A 16,734-nucleotide genomic window follows, 5' to 3' on the forward strand; every position below is an offset into this window, starting at 1 on the left:
ATGATGGAGCTATGTCCTTACATGATGGAGCTATGTATATACATGATGGAGCTATGTCCTTACATGATGGAGCTATATATATACACATGATGGAGTTATATCTTCATTTAACCTTAATAAACTATTCGGTAATTGGCGTCCTACCAGAAGTATTTTGGCTTTTTTACCAGAGCTCTTCTCAGATATTTTTGGCTTTGTTTCTGAGGTCTATTGTAATCCCCCTTTTATAAGAGAACAGAACAGGCATTGGACACCATGGCTTGCTTTGCAGTGATTTATTGTAGATTTTGCAGATTGTGGAGGAGGAGCGTGTACAAGCCTTATGGTGATTAGTTACTCAGAAATTTCTGTGCGAGCAAGAAAGAGGAAAGATAATTTTGAAGATTGCGGAAGAGACATTTGTCAGGTGAGCTGGGTCGTCCTTGTCTACTAGTCCTGGTAGTTTAGTAGACCTTAAGCAATGGATGAAGGAGGGTTAAACCGACAATGGCAGTCGCCGTTCTATAAGAAAAGGAAAAAATAAAGTTACAAGATAACCTCGTGGTTACAGGTAAAACATGTGCAGATCCTTCATATGATCTCCTATTATCTTCTCTGCGTATACAGTTTTCATTGAAGTGAAACTATTGTCTATACTGACAGGTTATAAGATTGCTGATCAGTCTAAATGTATCAAAGTCCAAACGGTAAAAATAATGTGAATGTAAAATGTAAGAGGAAGATGTACATGTATTGGTGATACAACAGATGGAAAGCATTGTAGTAATAACTCATTTTACAACTGTCTGATCCTGAGGGCTCTGAGCCTACACTTGTTGCTGATGATCATACATTAGAGGCCGGAAACCTTATACTAATGCTTTCCACACACGTCAGGTAAGTCGGCCATGCTGATCTGTGTGTGTGGATGAGTTCACCAACAGCAGATATCGGGAGAAAGAGGGATCAGTTATGTTGAAATTCACCATGGCCAAAGGACATTTCCCCAGCAGTGGTTTATTCCCATCCCCCACTAAATTGGCACAACATGCATGTCTATGGTGGACTCAGAGAGAATAGCTGTCAGATATGTGACTGACAAGTATCTGGTATACAGCCCGCTGAAAGTGGTTTTCCAGGCCTTTTCTTTATTGAGGACATTGGGATAGGCCATGATTTGAAGATCCAGGGGGGTCTGACACCCGGGTTCCCCATGGATCAGCTGATTGAGTGTCACTTCCACTTCACAGCCCATCTGACATCACATGACCTGGTCACAGCTCAGTCCCATGTCAGTGAACAGGTGGAGCTGAGATACCAAGTACAACTGTTATACCAATGTACAGAACTGTGATTGGTAAGTACTGAAGAGACTGCAGTGTTCACGTGAACCCCAAACAGCTGATTGGCCAGGGCCTGGGGGACAGATCTCTGCTGATCGCTAGTTGATGAACTATCCTAAGGACAAGTAATCAGGTAATAGTTCCCAGAAAACCCCTCTAAAGGAGAAATCCAGCTACGTTTTTAGTATAAAATAACCAACATTTACATTGGGTTCACAAATTAGAAATATGTAATAATAAAATTGCAGAAGTTCCTTGTGAAATATTTGCAGGACAATGGTGAAGGTTTGGTTTCTGGTGCTGCACCGCTCTATTACTAGATGTGATTTTGCTCATTCCCATGTATTATGGAACTGCTGAGGATACAATTGTGTAATCTTATTATTTAGTGTCATCCAGAGAGATTTTATTACTTTATTTATAAGCAGGGATTTGACTGTGCATATTGTGCATATAGTTGAGAAGCAGCCTTGTACTGATCCGCTATTCTGTGGATACCTCATCAATATATGACATGAACCTAGGGCAAGAAAACTCCTTTAAGTTACTGCTGTAAATGTTTATTATCTTACCTGATTAGGGAAACAGTGTACATTCTGGGAATGGTCTCCTACTGGTGTATTCATTGGACAGATATGGGGCATGTTACCTGCAGAAAATAACATTTAATATATAAGTCACAGCAGTGTTCTTAGTCGTTCATTAGAATTGTAAAACATAGAATAAGACATAATATTATCCCAGGCTAGGTGGTGTGATCCTGTATCCTAAGGCCATGTCCAGATATGGAAGATTTGTAAAACCACAGATGGCTAAAAGAAAAAGACGGACCATTCTTCACAGCCATTTTGTGTTTGTTGGCTTCACAGACACTTTATAGACCTGAGTCTGAGGGATCCACGAAAAACAGACAGAAATAGGATCTATTATATTGTTTGGTGGTCCGTCAAACAAGAACGGCCTTGAGAATGTTCGCTTGTAATCAATGTGGTTGAAAAAACAGCCGTGACTTGGTGGTTTTTAACATTAGTGTGAATAAGGCCTGAGTGTTGAAGTATCCTGGTAAGGCAATGAAGCAGGGCCAAGTACACAAGATTACACGATATGGCGAGAGAAAGGGGTTTGAGTCTAGGTGTCTGTTTTTCATACAGGATTGAATAATAGAAAGCAATATAGCTGACAATGTCTGCAGCTTCCTCTCCCCATATACAGAATGAAGAACCTCGCCATGGCCTAAACTGATGCGCTAAAATGTGAAATATTGGAATAAAGAGTAACTTAGGCCAGGTTCATATATGCACCAGAGACTCTGCCACAGAAACTGCAGAAAATCGGAGGAGAGAAAAACCCTGACTATAGTCTATGGGGTCCATGGGTGTCCGAGGGTAACTACTGTTTTAGTATTCGCCAAACCCGTACTTCAGGGTAGATTCACGGAGCGTTTGCCCCACGTGTTACATCTGATACACATAATATATGTCCTTATCTCTGATCTCTACCCTCACAGTTGATATGTAATGGTGTTTAGTGTGTCTCGGTTTATCTATATGATTTTATCTTATCTAAAATAACAATTAAGTTTTATATTATTTTTGCAGTATCTCACCCCTCTATCCTATTTCCTTACACTTTATGTTCATGGATCGGGGCCTGATATGCCTACAGATTGCCAACAGTGCTCTGAATGTCGTCTAACTTTGCTGAATAATGTCACCCCTTTAGCCGTTAATGATATTTTTGCCCTTGTCTCACATGTCTGTAAACAAATTTAGCAAATCAAAAGCTATTATTGGTGTGAGAGACATTTTGGGCTTGACAGACTCCCTTTATTGGTGGTATTTCTATAACCTGGCCATGTACAAATGTACAGAAACACAGAGGCGCAGCACTTGCTGGGGTCACAGCACCCCAACCCCCACCGATCAATACTATCACGTCAGGAGTTTATAGACACAATAGGAATCCATGTAATATTGTAACCGACTGTAGAGCAGAGAAATCCAGTTCTCATTGTCATCACTTGTAGTAAATACTTTATGTACTGACTGGTCACAAATAGGTAAAAATGCTTCAATCTGTTCCATTATTCTACCTGTTTGTAAGACAATTATACTCACAGTTCAGGAATGCCATATAGTCAGAGATATGTGCGTGGACACATAGTGACAAAAATTTTTCAACCTAGAAATGAATACAGTAGTAGTGAGTAGGAAAGTCTGGAGCGAGATGTCATCAGTTTACTCTATTGTTATATACTACTATGTAACTATAGTAATGGCTTCATGTTTTTTTACTTAGTTTTTAAGTGAAACTGTATACCTTATCCAAAAGCCGGCCATACACAGATGAATGACCGCTGTCTGACTGATAGATGCCGCTAAATGGTTGTTCGTCACTGCCAGACTCCGACTTTTTTTAAACTCATTTTATTGAAGAAGGCATAACAAGTGAAACAATACAATCAGGAGAATACACATACAGAGCAAAAATAAGGGAACAAGAAAAAGGTACCAAACAAATAAACAGAGATCCGCCAAAGCGCAATCCCAACCCATGCCCGACCATATCACACAAAAGAGGCAAGATAGGAGCAAAAACACCTTGGCGTCAGTGTTCCCACAGAGACCCAACACAATGGGGGTACAGCACCACTCAACAAATCTCCCACTCAGGACTCAAAGGCGCCCAGAGCTGAGCGCATCAAAGGGGCGGAGTACTGAGTAAGAGGAGAATCACACTCCCCAAACTTTGATGAATTTCTGGGGGCAGCCCCTACCTTTGTATATGATCTGAGTATAACTATGTCAAAAAAGACAGAAGCATCTCAATATATATAAAAATATAACAATTTTTATTAAATAGTACTCAAATGCTAAACATTAAATACAAATACAAAAAACGGGATAGTTGCTTCAAAGATACACCGGATGGTAGTGGTAATAAATGACATAAGTCCAGGGTCAGTATGCTGTATGTGTTGTGGGGAAATCACATAGGTCTGCAATGCTGTTTGTAATACAAAGAGTGTGTACCAAAGCAGGTCTCACACAAAGCAATAGTAATCAGCAAGGAGACATAATAAAGAAAACACCCTATAGAGATTTACACAACAGACCCTGGGACCATAATAATAATGTAGATACCTACCACCCATGTACACGCCCCGATGCGCGTTTCGTCAAGCAGCTTCGTCAGGGGGATTCTAAAATATCCTGGAACGTCTCATCCGTCAGCTCAGGAATATTGGTGCGGCAACATGTCAGGGCCGGGGCCTCAGGTGTGGACACTTTTGCATGGATGAGATGATCATAGAGGAGCCAAAATGAGGCCCCCTGGACCCTGAGAGTGCAGCACACCAATCAGCGGATATTCAGAGATAGCACTCAGCTCGGTGGGGAATAAAGAGAAGAGGGCATGACGTATCTGGAGGAACCAAAAGAATTGGTGGCGGGGGATCTCACGGGATGCTTTTAGAGAATCAAATGTGACAAAGATTCCCTGCACGTATAAGTCCGACAGGGAGGACACATCATAGCGGGACCAAGATCGAGCATCAGGCAACTCATACAGGTCAAGCAGACTAGGATTATCCCATAGGGGGGTCTCCGCAGGGGTGTCAGAAAAGGAAGATACCGCCTGGGCTTGTTGCCAGACCTGTGCTGCCAGAGTGTGGAGGGGTAAAAACTTGCCTCTAAACAATTGAGGGCGGGCTAACACCAGCCATAGGATACGTAAGTCCAGATGGTGAGCCAGATGCACCTCAGGACCCCGGAGAGACTCCAAAGAGAGCCAAGGCTTAATAAATCGAAGCTGGCCGGCTAAATAGTAAAGGAACAAGTCAGGGAGGGAGGCACCCCAAGCTGTTTCGGTCTCTGGAGGGCAGACAATCTTAGTTTGGGTCTGGAGTGGCCCCACACAAAGGAAGTCATCAGAGAATCCAGCTGTTTAAAAAACCGGAGAGGCACGGGCACGGTTGAGTGACTCAAGACATAAACATTTGGGCAAGACAATCATCTTGATCAAATTGATCCGACCTGCTACAGTCAGGGGCAGTGCAGTCCAGGTATCAAACTTAGCTCTAAAGTACGAAAGGAGTGGGAATATATTCAGGTCCAGGAACCTCTCATGGTCGCTAGAGAGCATTATACCCAGATACTTGCAGGAAGATACTACCGGCAAGCTACATAACACTCCTCCCCCCACCGCTGCTGAAGCACGGCCAATATGCATATAAGAAGACCTGGCCCAATTAGTTCGTAAACCGGAGTAATCGCCAAATTCATCTATGAGCGCCATGGAGCGGGGCAAGGATACATAAGGGTTAGACATAAAGAGGAGGAGATCGTCAGCATAAAGTGCGACTCTCTCCTCCCGAGGGCCAATGAGTATTCCCCGGTAAACAGGGTCTCGTCTAAGGAGAATGGCTAGAGGTTCTACAGCTAAAGCAAACAGCAGCGGTGAGAGTGGATAGCCCTGCCGTGTGCCCCTACCTAAGGAGAAGTATGGAGACAGCGAACCATTGATAGATAACGCTGCTCTAGGGGAATGATACAGAAGGGACACAAAAGTCGTGAAGCCATCCCCAAACCTATATTTACGTAAGGACTGCAAAAGAAAAGGCCATTCGACCGAGTCAAAGGCTTTGGTCGCATCAAGGGAAGCTACTGCCCAATCCTCAGAAGAGACAGATCTAATCTGGGTCACCACCTGGACTCATCGCAGATTGTCAGAAGTAGATTTACCTGGCATAAAACCTTCCTGGTCCGGACGGACCAAATCTAGGATTACCGAGTTAAGTCGGTTAGCTAACGTTTTGGCCAGTAGTTTATAGTCAACATTCAACAAACTTATAGGTCTATACGAACCACAGTCCAGCAGGTCCTTGTCAGGTTTAAGAATTAATATAATAGTAGCATCATAGAAGGACGCCGGAAGACCATGGTCCGCAAAGGCGGATTTATAACACTCCAGCAGCACGGGGAGAAGCATATCCTTATATTTGGCATACACCTCCACCGGAATTCCATCTGGACCTGGAGATTTCCCCGTTGCCATACCTGACAGCGCCTCCGTCAACTCATCCAAAGTAAAGGGGGAGTCCAAAAAAGCGTGCTGCTCAACAGACAAGGTGGGAAAAGAAATGGAATCGAGATAGGCAGACATACCCTGATCGCTAACCCTGAGTTTGGAACAATACAGCTCACTGTAATACTAGTGAAAACTATCACGGATATCTTGGCTATGGGATACAGTGTCGCCCATGGCCGAGTTCACACGAAGGATAGCAGGGGAGGCCGTATTCTGGTGCACCAGGTGGGCTAATAAACTACTTGATTGCCCAGTTCATAAAATCTCTGCTTATTAAAAAACAGGGACCTACGAGCTTTATCATGTAGAGAGTGAAGATACGGTCTACCCGCATGCAGCCATTGGGACCTGGTCTCGTCAGTCGGGTTGGCAACATAGGCCGCCTCTAGGTTGGTACATTGGGTAGCCAGAGTAGTCTCCAGGTGTGAAGATTCCCTTTTAATAAAAGAAATGGAAGACTTAATACAGCCTCTAAGGTAAGCCTTAGTAGTCTCCCACAGAAGGGATGGGGGAGTGGCCGGGGAGTTAATCTCCAGAAACACTTGTAGTTGGTCGGTAATCCTATCATTAGGTAAGAACAATTTGAGCCAGAATGGGTGTATGCGACTGCTTCGGTGTGTCCTAACAGTATCACCATGATTCAGCATAACTAACAAAGGAGAATGGTCCGAGACCGCCCTGGGCAAGTAGATTGTCGAGTGTAAGATAGAACATGCTTTCACATTCACAAAGGCATAATCTATACGGGACAGAGCGTGTCTATGGGCGGAATGACAGGAGAAGACTTTAGAGTCGGGAGACAGTATCCCCCACAGGTCCTGCCAACCCAGCTCCTGGGCCAACCGGCCAATGGGAGTGGGGCGAGAGGAGGGCGGAGGATCCGAACCAGCATGAAACCGGTCCAGAGCATTATTCATTACTTTATTAAAGTCTCCTAGGCAAAGCACTACCGCGCCAGGAAATTTAGACACAAATTGGGCCGCCGTTTGAAGCACAGAAAGGTCAGACGCAGGGGGCAAATAGACACCTAGAATCACATACAAAGTCGAGTCAATCCATGCCTGAACATACACATACCGGCCCTCAGGATCTTTCTAACCATACCCAGCTCCCACTTAAGGCTACGATGCACCAAAATAGACACTCCCCTAGAAAAAATAGTATGCATGGAGTGAGCAGCCCATTGAACCAAAGATTTCTGTAGCCATTTAGCGTTGTCAGACACTAAATGGGTCTCCTGGAGACACACAATATGAGGATTAATTCGTCTAAGCTGGGAGAAAATAGTGGAACGTTTGCGCAGACTACCCATACCCCTTACATTCCAGGACAGGACATTAAGTGACGCCATGACAGTCTATAATGCAATAAGTACAGGCGGAGACATCAGGGCATAGGGACAAGATAGCGCGCAGGCGGATCAGACACCAGATAAAAATAGAAACATAACGTAACAATACACCCTTAAGAGGTGCAGAAAATTGTGCAAACAGTCTCAGAATACTGGACATACCAGTATTGTGGCTACAACAACAGGGTAGAAACGCACCCAATACTGATGGAGTCCTGGGCACTCTCTCAAGAAAAATAGACCAATGAAGCTAAATGCAAACACGAAGCAGAGCCAAAAGTACAAAACCATAACAATTTAAGCACATAAGGCACCTGGGCCGATCAAAACAGCGAAACGTCCACCTGGTAAATAAAATCCAAAGAGTACATAACACACACGGTAATAAGTTTGTTTCAAAATAACTCCAATAACACACAAGGCCATGTGCACGGTCCGGCAGGACCTCTCACCACCAGAAAACAGGGTCAGTGCCGCGGAGATCCAGGCAGGAAGGATATCCAGTCCTCAGCATCCTTAGGAGAAGTAAAAAACATGGAACAGTCACCGTGAATGACATGAAGCCTGGCTGGGTACACCATGGAATATTGTATATCCTTCTCACGTAGCCGCCTCTTAACTGTCATAAAAGATGACCGGGTTTTCTGTAGGGCGGCTGAAAAATCTGGGAAGATCGCCACTGTGGCTCCATTGAACTTGATGTCACCAGCCTGGCGTGCAGCCCGCAGATTAGTATCTCGGTCAGTACTGTTAATCAAGCGAGCCAGCAGAGGGCGCGGAGGTGCCCCTGTAGGAGGAGGTTTGGCAGGGACTGTGTGGGCCCTCTCGACAGCAAATAATGGTGAGAAATGCGCATCCGGGAGGGTATCTCGTAGCAACTTTTCAATAAAAGAGTGGGGGTCAGCGCCCTCCATACGAAGGTTGTTGCGGCGTAGTCAGTCTTTTCTCCAAATCGTCTGCCCTCTGTTTCCAGAGGCTGGCCGCCCGCTCCAGTTCCTGAATTTTAGCAGGGAGAGGCTGAATGGAATCCTTGGCCCGGGAAACACGGTCCTCCACCTGACTGACCCTACCCCGTAAAGTTTGAAAGTCTTGGCGAAGGAGACCAAGATCAATTTTAACCTCCTCAATTTTGCCAGTCAGAGAAGTAGTGCTGGCCTGGATCGCCTCCAGAAGCTGAGCAGTCACTTGTGCCAGGGTGGGTTCAACGTCCGCCATGGAGGGGCCAGGAGGGGAGGCCGCTGGTGAAGCAGGGGCTGGGGGGGTGACGGATCTAGCAAACCCCCGTAAGCATTCAGAAGCAGAGGTAGACTGCGGGCGATTCATCTGGGATGGCTTGCTGCCGCCCTTCTTGCGTGTTGCGGAGGTAGGTATGTTGGCAGACACACAGGACCAATCCATGAGGGACGAGTCCTGCCAAGCTCAGTAATATAAACAAATAGCACAGGATGAAGCTCGTAGCAGGTGTGTGTGTGTGTGTATATATCTATATATATATATACAACGCAAAATGGCCAGACAGTCAATATGGAAAGAAACTGAGGTCCGCTGTATATCGCCCGGAGCCAGGAGGAGCAGCACGGGTACAGGTCAAGCCCACAGGGAGAGAGGGGTCACTAGGCAGGGGGGAGAGTGGATGGGACAGCACTGTAAAGCAGGTAGGAACACAGAAAATCAGCAGGCAGCACAGACGGGCACAGGCAACAGGTTCCAACAAGATGACTAGAGGAGCTGATGGAGGATCTCAAAGCAGGCAGGCCGAGGATACCGGGAGACACTGGGCACGCTGCTATAGGGGGACAGCAGGTCTTGGAGAGGCAGGAGGAGCGGAATAAATGGCCCCCAGCCGGGGCTACTCACATTGCGACCCGAGGACCACTGGAGCGTCAGGTCTTGTCCCAGAAGAGCTGGAGCCGCAGAACCAGGGAATCGGAAGTTTCGGGAAGCGGCTATGAGGCCTCACCGCGCCACCACACTGGAAATGAAGACAATGGCCGACGGCCTGGCGAGGAAGGAGTAGGCCGCAGTCTCCACAGGCGTACCCATGGTGAAATCGGCGCTCTGGAGGTCCCCAGGTGGACGGAGCAGTGCAGAGGGTAAGGGTAGGAGGTCCAGGATACCGTAGGTGCAGGATAAAATCAGGATTAGTAGTCGGCTCAGGACAGAGCTCTAAGTATATGCGGCCATCCAGCTCCGTGCGTGAGCCATGCCCTCCCGCTAGACCCCTACTTTAGCCAAAAATAAATCAGTCATGTTGGAAAGTTTCGGTTTTGTTTTGATGAAAATTCCAGTGCTTGACATGACCGCCTGCATTGTTGTTAGTGTTTATGGTGGGATCATTCATACAAACAATTCCATCACCAATCGGACATCATGACAATGGGAGCAATGACCGTACTCACCTTTAGGTAACTATAAAGGTTTGGCTTTTTTTTTTTTTTTTCAATGCAGGCAGTGTTACTACAGGTTTATATGGGACACTAAACCCCCAGTCCATAAGGACCTGCGGGTGGGTTAGTGTCCCATATCAATGTGACAGGTGTCCTTTAAATACAAGTAATTCTAAGGATCCATAAAGAAATACTGCTGCTTACAGTATAGAATAAGTAATAATATATAATAAATTTTATTTATATAGCGCCAACATATTCCGCAGCGCTGTACAATTTGTAGGGTTCAAATACAGACAGAAAGATGCTTTACAAAGAAAGTCATTTCACACAATGGGACTGAGGGCCCTGCTCGCAAGAGCTTACAATCTATGAGGTAGAAGGGGTGACACAAGAGGTAGCAGGGGCGGCATTGCTTATGCAGAGGTCAGACACTTTTGTAATAGAGGTGACTGTCATTACACAAACATAAAACTGTATGAGCCGACAACAGTCGTGTCCTTTAACATGTGGATGGTGCTTGGACCTATAAAGTTAGCCTGAAATGGCATCATATCATGTGGAGAAATGTGGGAGCGGGGACAGAGGAGGGTTAAATTTTGGGGATTCTAATTATAGTACAGAAGGGTTGAAATTGTGGTAGGCCTGTCTAAAAAGATCTGTCTTTAGTTTGCGTTTGAAACTGTAAGTAGAATAATATTACACTCTGGCTCGGGAGAAAGGCACATGATGTAAGTATTAGCACAGGTAATCCTCTTAGTAGTGACTGTATTTGTGAGTTATCTCCTCTTTTCTGGTCCTCAGCTGTGTCACGTGACCAACAATCAGACTCTCCCCCTGACACAGCTTCTCATGTGGGGACATTTAGTCCGTTTCTCCATTCAATCCTATGAGACTTGGCTGTCTCCATCACTCCCATTGAAAAGAACGGAGCGGTGTGCACAAGGCCCGACCACCGCACCACTGAAAGAAGTCACCATTCTGATTAGTGAGGGTCTGAGTGGTCGGACCCCCACAGATCTGCAAGTTATTCCCTATCTGATAGATAAGGGATAACTTACCTTTATAGTGTATCTTTAGTGTCAGACAGGAAAAGAATAAAGGAGAAGCCTGATAAGAGCAGAAGGAGGGATTTCTCTCAGGGATATTACACAGTGTCTTAGAATCGTCTTTGCAGAGTTTATTGATACAATGGAGTCTATGTAACCAGGTTGGAGTTGAGTTATTGGTATCTGCAACTAAAACTTTACTGTAAACAATAAACCATAGGGCATTAGTGGCCTGTATACTTACTTCAGGACATCCACACCTTCCATCAATATCTTGAATTGTTACAGCTACTTCAGCTTCGACTCTAGAATGAAGGACAAACATTGAATTCTCCTTAGTAATATAGCATATACTGTGTGCGGTTTTCTTAGACAGCTTCAGTAGTTTCTTAGACAGCTTAGTTTCCGCTTTCCATACTGACTGCCAGTTATCGCTTTATATTAATGTTATTGTAGTTTCATCAATAAAATTCAAGTCCATAGAAGAGAATAATGGGGTGGGGGATGGGGGGTTACTAAGCCTAACACACCAGTATGTTGGTTCAATTTGTGTCAAAAAGTAGCATAAAGGTCATGTACCAGGTTCTTGTCCATCATTAGCTAAGGGGACTAGGGAACTTGGCTTACAATGTTCCATATGGTTTGGAATTTTGTCTCAAAGCCAAGGGTGAGAAAAAGTCAGACAAACAAACCTAGAAAGATGTGTCACATAAAATACATGGTGTGAGCCATTCTAGTGAATTTGGTGCATTTATTCTATTTCTCAGCTGCCTACATTATAGATGGTGTTAATAAACTAAAGGGAACCAATGTGCTTTACCTGGACAACCTGTGTTTGAGACCTCAATGATTCACATGAAAACCTGCGTGGTCTTAGGCTGTATTCACACAGAGTAACGCCAGGCGTTTTTTGTGTGTTTTTTGCACATAGCGCCGCGTTTACGCTGCGTAGCGCCGCGTATACGCCGCGTTAACGCCGGGCAACGCCAACGCTAAATAGCGCGGCATTAACGCGGCGTATACGCGGCGTTAACGCGGCGCTACGCGGTGTAAACGCGGCGCTATGTGCAAAAAACACACAAAAAACGCCTGGCGTTACTCTGTGTGAATACAGCCTTAGGCTGCGTTCACACAGAGTCCTATGGTGAGGAGTTTTTAGGAGGAGGAATTTGAGTAAGTTTCCTGACCAAATTTCTGACTAAAAAACTCCGTGTGAACGCAGCCTTAGACCTCATAGCAGTCTACTAACCTGCAGTTGCATTGTGTATATGCACCCTTAGGGTAAGTTCACACTGGGTTTTTTGGTCAGGGTTTTGAGGCCATAATCGCCTCAAAATCCTGACCAAAAAGACGGCTCCCATTAAAATCAATGGGAGCCGCTCAGGTCTTTTTTCCAGGAGCCGTTTCTTCCGGCTCATTCTTCAGGCTGAGTTGCCTCGCGATTCGGCCTGAAGACACTCCCTCCTCCCAACTAGGCCTATTCATTGGGCCTAATCCGGAGCGGAGTGTGTGGCTGGATGCCGCTGCAGTTACGATCCAAAAAAACCCATGTGAACTTACCCTAAGGGTATGGAGGAATTTGGCAATGATTTTGAGGTGTTTTTGCCCCACAATCAGCTCTAAATTCAGTCTGAAGTCAGCCTCCATTTATTTCAATAAGTCGGATTTCACATGACCGTGTGCTAACCGCCGGCTGTGAATGAACGGCACAGATGGCTAACAGGCAACATGCTGATATATTCAGTGAATAGGATCCTACGGAAGTAAGGCTGAAAAATTGGACAGGAATAGGACATGTTCCATATTTTGAGACCCAGACTATCGGTCCAACAACTAGCTGAATAATTCAGTTTCAGGAATTTGAAATGGAAGTTTTACACTTGGCCAAATTCTGCACCTGCCAGGCTGTAATTTTCTGCCTCTTATTCACTTCAATGGGAGTTATTAGGTGGTATTAATCTGAAGATCGAGCATGACACTTTTTTTTCTGCTAAATCAGCATTTGCCTCCTGTTAAAATTAATGGAGACCGGTTTCAGGGAAAATTTGAAGCTGCATTTGAGCAGAATCTTCTTCAAATTCAGCACCAAATTCAGCCATGTGAACATAATCTTAAAAAAAAAAAAAAAAAAAAAAGAAAAGAAAGATCAGGCAATTGATCTGAGCTAGTGGTCAGTGTGTAAACTGGGGATAGTGAAAAACATATCAAAAATATGTGGAGGAGGCCAGCTTGTGCCTGTTTTCCATCTTATATTTCTTTCTCAGGCGCTGCCCAGACCTCATCCCCCTTCTTTGCAGAAAACTGTAATGGGATGAAACTTCTTCTTTGCACTTTATCCAATAGTTATGTGACAAAGCTTATGTTACAACTTCATAGCCAATCATGTTATGTTAATTATACTAATTACACCATCTCTTTGCCTATACAATGTATAACCAGACCTACAATGTATGAAAACCTAAACATCCACCATTAGGCGCAGTTTTGGAAATTGCATTATGCCAATTATACCTATAGAAATGCCAGCAGTTTCCCCATAGGTATAATTGTAACAGAAAGTCCTCAAAGGAAAACTCCGCAAACTTTCTGTTTAAAGCGCTGCTGGAAGAACCGTGATGCATTGCCACTGAGGTTTATCCTGCAGCGCTTATTTGATGCGGAATGTCCCGTGGGGCCTTAGCCATAAAGATTTTTTTCTAGACATGCTGTGTACAGGGAGGGGAGTGGATAAGCTGTGACATCATCTATTGTCAGTAGTGGATGCAATGATGGGTGTTATGTGATGTTATCTTCTATTGTGATACTGTCTCTCTAATCTGTAATGTGACTGCTGCAATTACATCCCTATAGAATTGGCAAATGTCAGCCTATTAATTTTAGATTAGTGGTCAGAGTGAAAATTGCAAGACATAGAACTTTTTTTTTTTAAATATAGATGGTGACATGGAAAATTCAAAATAATATAAAATGATCAAAAAGCATGTTTAGCATAAAAACCTGGTATAAAAAAATAGACCATTTTTGATGACACGGTCCCTGAAATATTTTCTGATCATACTGAACATACACTTTAGGAAAGGAAAAAAGAAGTGGATGAAGGAGGTGATACAGGGGTTGTGACAGTGATGTTGTGCTTGCTTATACTTAAGGCTCGGTTCACACTTGTGCTCAGATTCCCATTCTTTGGCTCCGCTTGGGCACCCAATCCGCTTAAAAAGCAGTTACCCACGGAAACCCACAGACCATATAGACAATGGGGTCCGCCTGTGGAAATGTGGAGAGAAAAGTCCTGTTTGTATTTTTCAAGTGGAACGGTCAGTGAGCACAGAGGTGACCCAGCCTTATTCTATAGCCATTTTAGTTTTATATCACTGCTAAAAAAAGTCATGATCTTACCTTGCAGATAAACTTGCACAAAGCCAATTGTCTTTGATGCTAACATCTACGTTCACTGATGCCATCTGTGTAAAAACAAAGAATTAGAAGAGTTATTTGGACTCCATGTTACTATTGCTGTAGAAACATCAGGCAGTTACATTTCTATAAACCATTCAGCAGTGACCACATTCAGGGGTGTAACTAGCAAAGACTGGGCCCACAGCAAACTTTTGATTTGGGATAGCGGCCCCTTCACTGGCTCCCACACAATATAATGCCCCATTTACACACTGTATAATGTTCAACAGCGGTCCCTTCACCAAGTATAAAGTGCCACAGTGGCCCTTCCACACAGTGTAATATCCCATAGTGGCCCCTCCTATAATCAAAGGCCCTGTAACTGATGCTATGGTGGTAGTTCTGTCAACTGAAATGGACAACTGTAGTGGTGAAAGCACAAGAGGGTCTGCTATGTGACACTACTACTAAGTGACTAGCTGGGATGTGTAATCCTGGAGACTTTTTCCAATCAATATTTGGGGCAGAGTGTTTTTAGCAATGAGATTCCAGCCCCAAATCTTCCTTAAAATTTTTCCTGTGGCCAGGCCTGTTCTGATGCTTAAACCTTTGTACAACTCTCAGCTGATTCAGTTCATTCATGCTAAAACATATATTTGACAGTTTGCAGGATTTTGTACTTACAACTTTTGCAGACACTAGAGAATGTTTGTTTCATTCAGGATCTATCAAATAGACTGAAACTACAATCTCCAGGTTCGTGGTGTAGCCTTCATTATTAGTTGTAAAATCATGGCACCCATTAGCATGATATGCTATGTAGATTTGTTCACCAAACTGTAAAAAAATAAAATCACATCATGTTAAGTTCATTTAATGTTTAAGAACCATAAAAATGTAAAATACATAATGTAGGATCTGTGATTATGGGATATGTTAAAAAATGGCAAAATTTTTCTGAGCCCGGGTCACACATTGCTGTGAAGGGAATAGGACCAGTATATATAATGTACGTCCACATGAGACTGATGTGCTGCAGGGTCACTGTTGTGGGATTATGGGGGAGGGGGAAACTGCAGCATTTACAGCAGCAACAAAGTGGATGAGATTGTAACAGATTGTGGAAAAGATCAGCGAGGAAACCCTTAAGAGACGACACAGTGAGGATTTTATATTTGCAGTAAATCAATTTATGCTGCAAAATGTTACCCCTTTCATTGAGTAAAATGAAATCTGCAGTGAATTTGCAGCAAAATGCACAATATATGTTTTTCTACTTCTTTACTTCCTGTGTGAACAGCCACCTATTAATGGATTTTAGGTTTTGACTACTTTGCTTTACCAGTCTGCTGTTCCCATCCCATGCACGCTTTACTACCTGACATATGCAACAGATATTAACATAATCATGGAGCACTCCTGGGAGAGCAATACATTGTTTTCCAATACACATTCATTTAGAAATTCTTTGGAATATTGTTAAAAAAATATATTTTCCAGTTTTTTTTTAGAAATTAGGCAATCATAAGGAGAAGAGCTGAATCTGTTTTGGGTCCTATAGACTCCTGTACTTGGCAGGGCTATAGTTCTACAATAAGATAGTTTATTTCAGGTCATGTTTAAGACACCTGTAAATAAATAAAAAAACAAACAAACTTACTTGATTGGACCATGGATATTGTTGATACATATTTAATGATAGTTGTCTCTGTAAAACAATGTGCCACATTTATTTTAGTGTTATGTTATTGCAGGTTATAATCTCCAGTCCTGACACAGACATACATTATTGATACCTGTATCGGTCGCTGAATAACCACTTGCTGAGTAGGAATCTATACAGATGTTTCCTTCCTGACCTTTTCACTTGGCCGGACATGTCAGATATGCAGAAATATCACTATTTGACCATCTTTTCCAGACATGATTTCATAATATTGTGTATGACGTGATATCCTGTATGTGTGTCCACCCTGTGGTTGTGTTGTGAATTACAGCCTGTCCACCAGGGTCATAGCTTAAAACTCCTGGGCTCTAATACAAAATCTGTAATAGGGCCCCACTTTCCATGTGCCATGTATAATACTGGCAATGATCATTTGGGCCCCTCAGACTCCAGGGCCTTGTAGGCTATCTCTGTA

The 16,734-nt window shown here is 43.7% G+C and overlaps 1 protein-coding gene across 1 annotated transcript in view; it reads right to left on the bottom strand.

The window, feature by feature from the left end:
- Window positions 1-266: 266 nt before the first annotated feature.
- The window catches only part of LOC142208777 (uncharacterized), a 43,434-nt gene continuing 26,966 nt past the window's right edge, over window positions 267-16,734 (bottom strand). Inside the window, exons 9-15 of the mRNA XM_075277478.1 lie at window positions 16,254-16,301; window positions 15,278-15,430; window positions 14,594-14,658; window positions 11,442-11,502; window positions 3,440-3,503; window positions 1,895-1,971; window positions 267-501 (exon numbers count right to left, since the gene is read on the bottom strand). Of these exons, the coding sequence (XP_075133579.1) occupies window positions 15,308-15,430; window positions 16,254-16,301 (171 nt within the window). The 3' untranslated portion in view covers window positions 267-501; window positions 1,895-1,971; window positions 3,440-3,503; ... (1 more) ...; window positions 14,594-14,658; window positions 15,278-15,307. The remainder of the gene's footprint in view (window positions 502-1,894; window positions 1,972-3,439; window positions 3,504-11,441; window positions 11,503-14,593; window positions 14,659-15,277; window positions 15,431-16,253; window positions 16,302-16,734) is intronic.

This window comes from Leptodactylus fuscus, chromosome 6 (assembly GCF_031893055.1).
Source record: "Leptodactylus fuscus isolate aLepFus1 chromosome 6, aLepFus1.hap2, whole genome shotgun sequence".
Lineage (NCBI taxonomy): Eukaryota > Metazoa > Chordata > Amphibia > Anura > Leptodactylidae > Leptodactylus > Leptodactylus fuscus.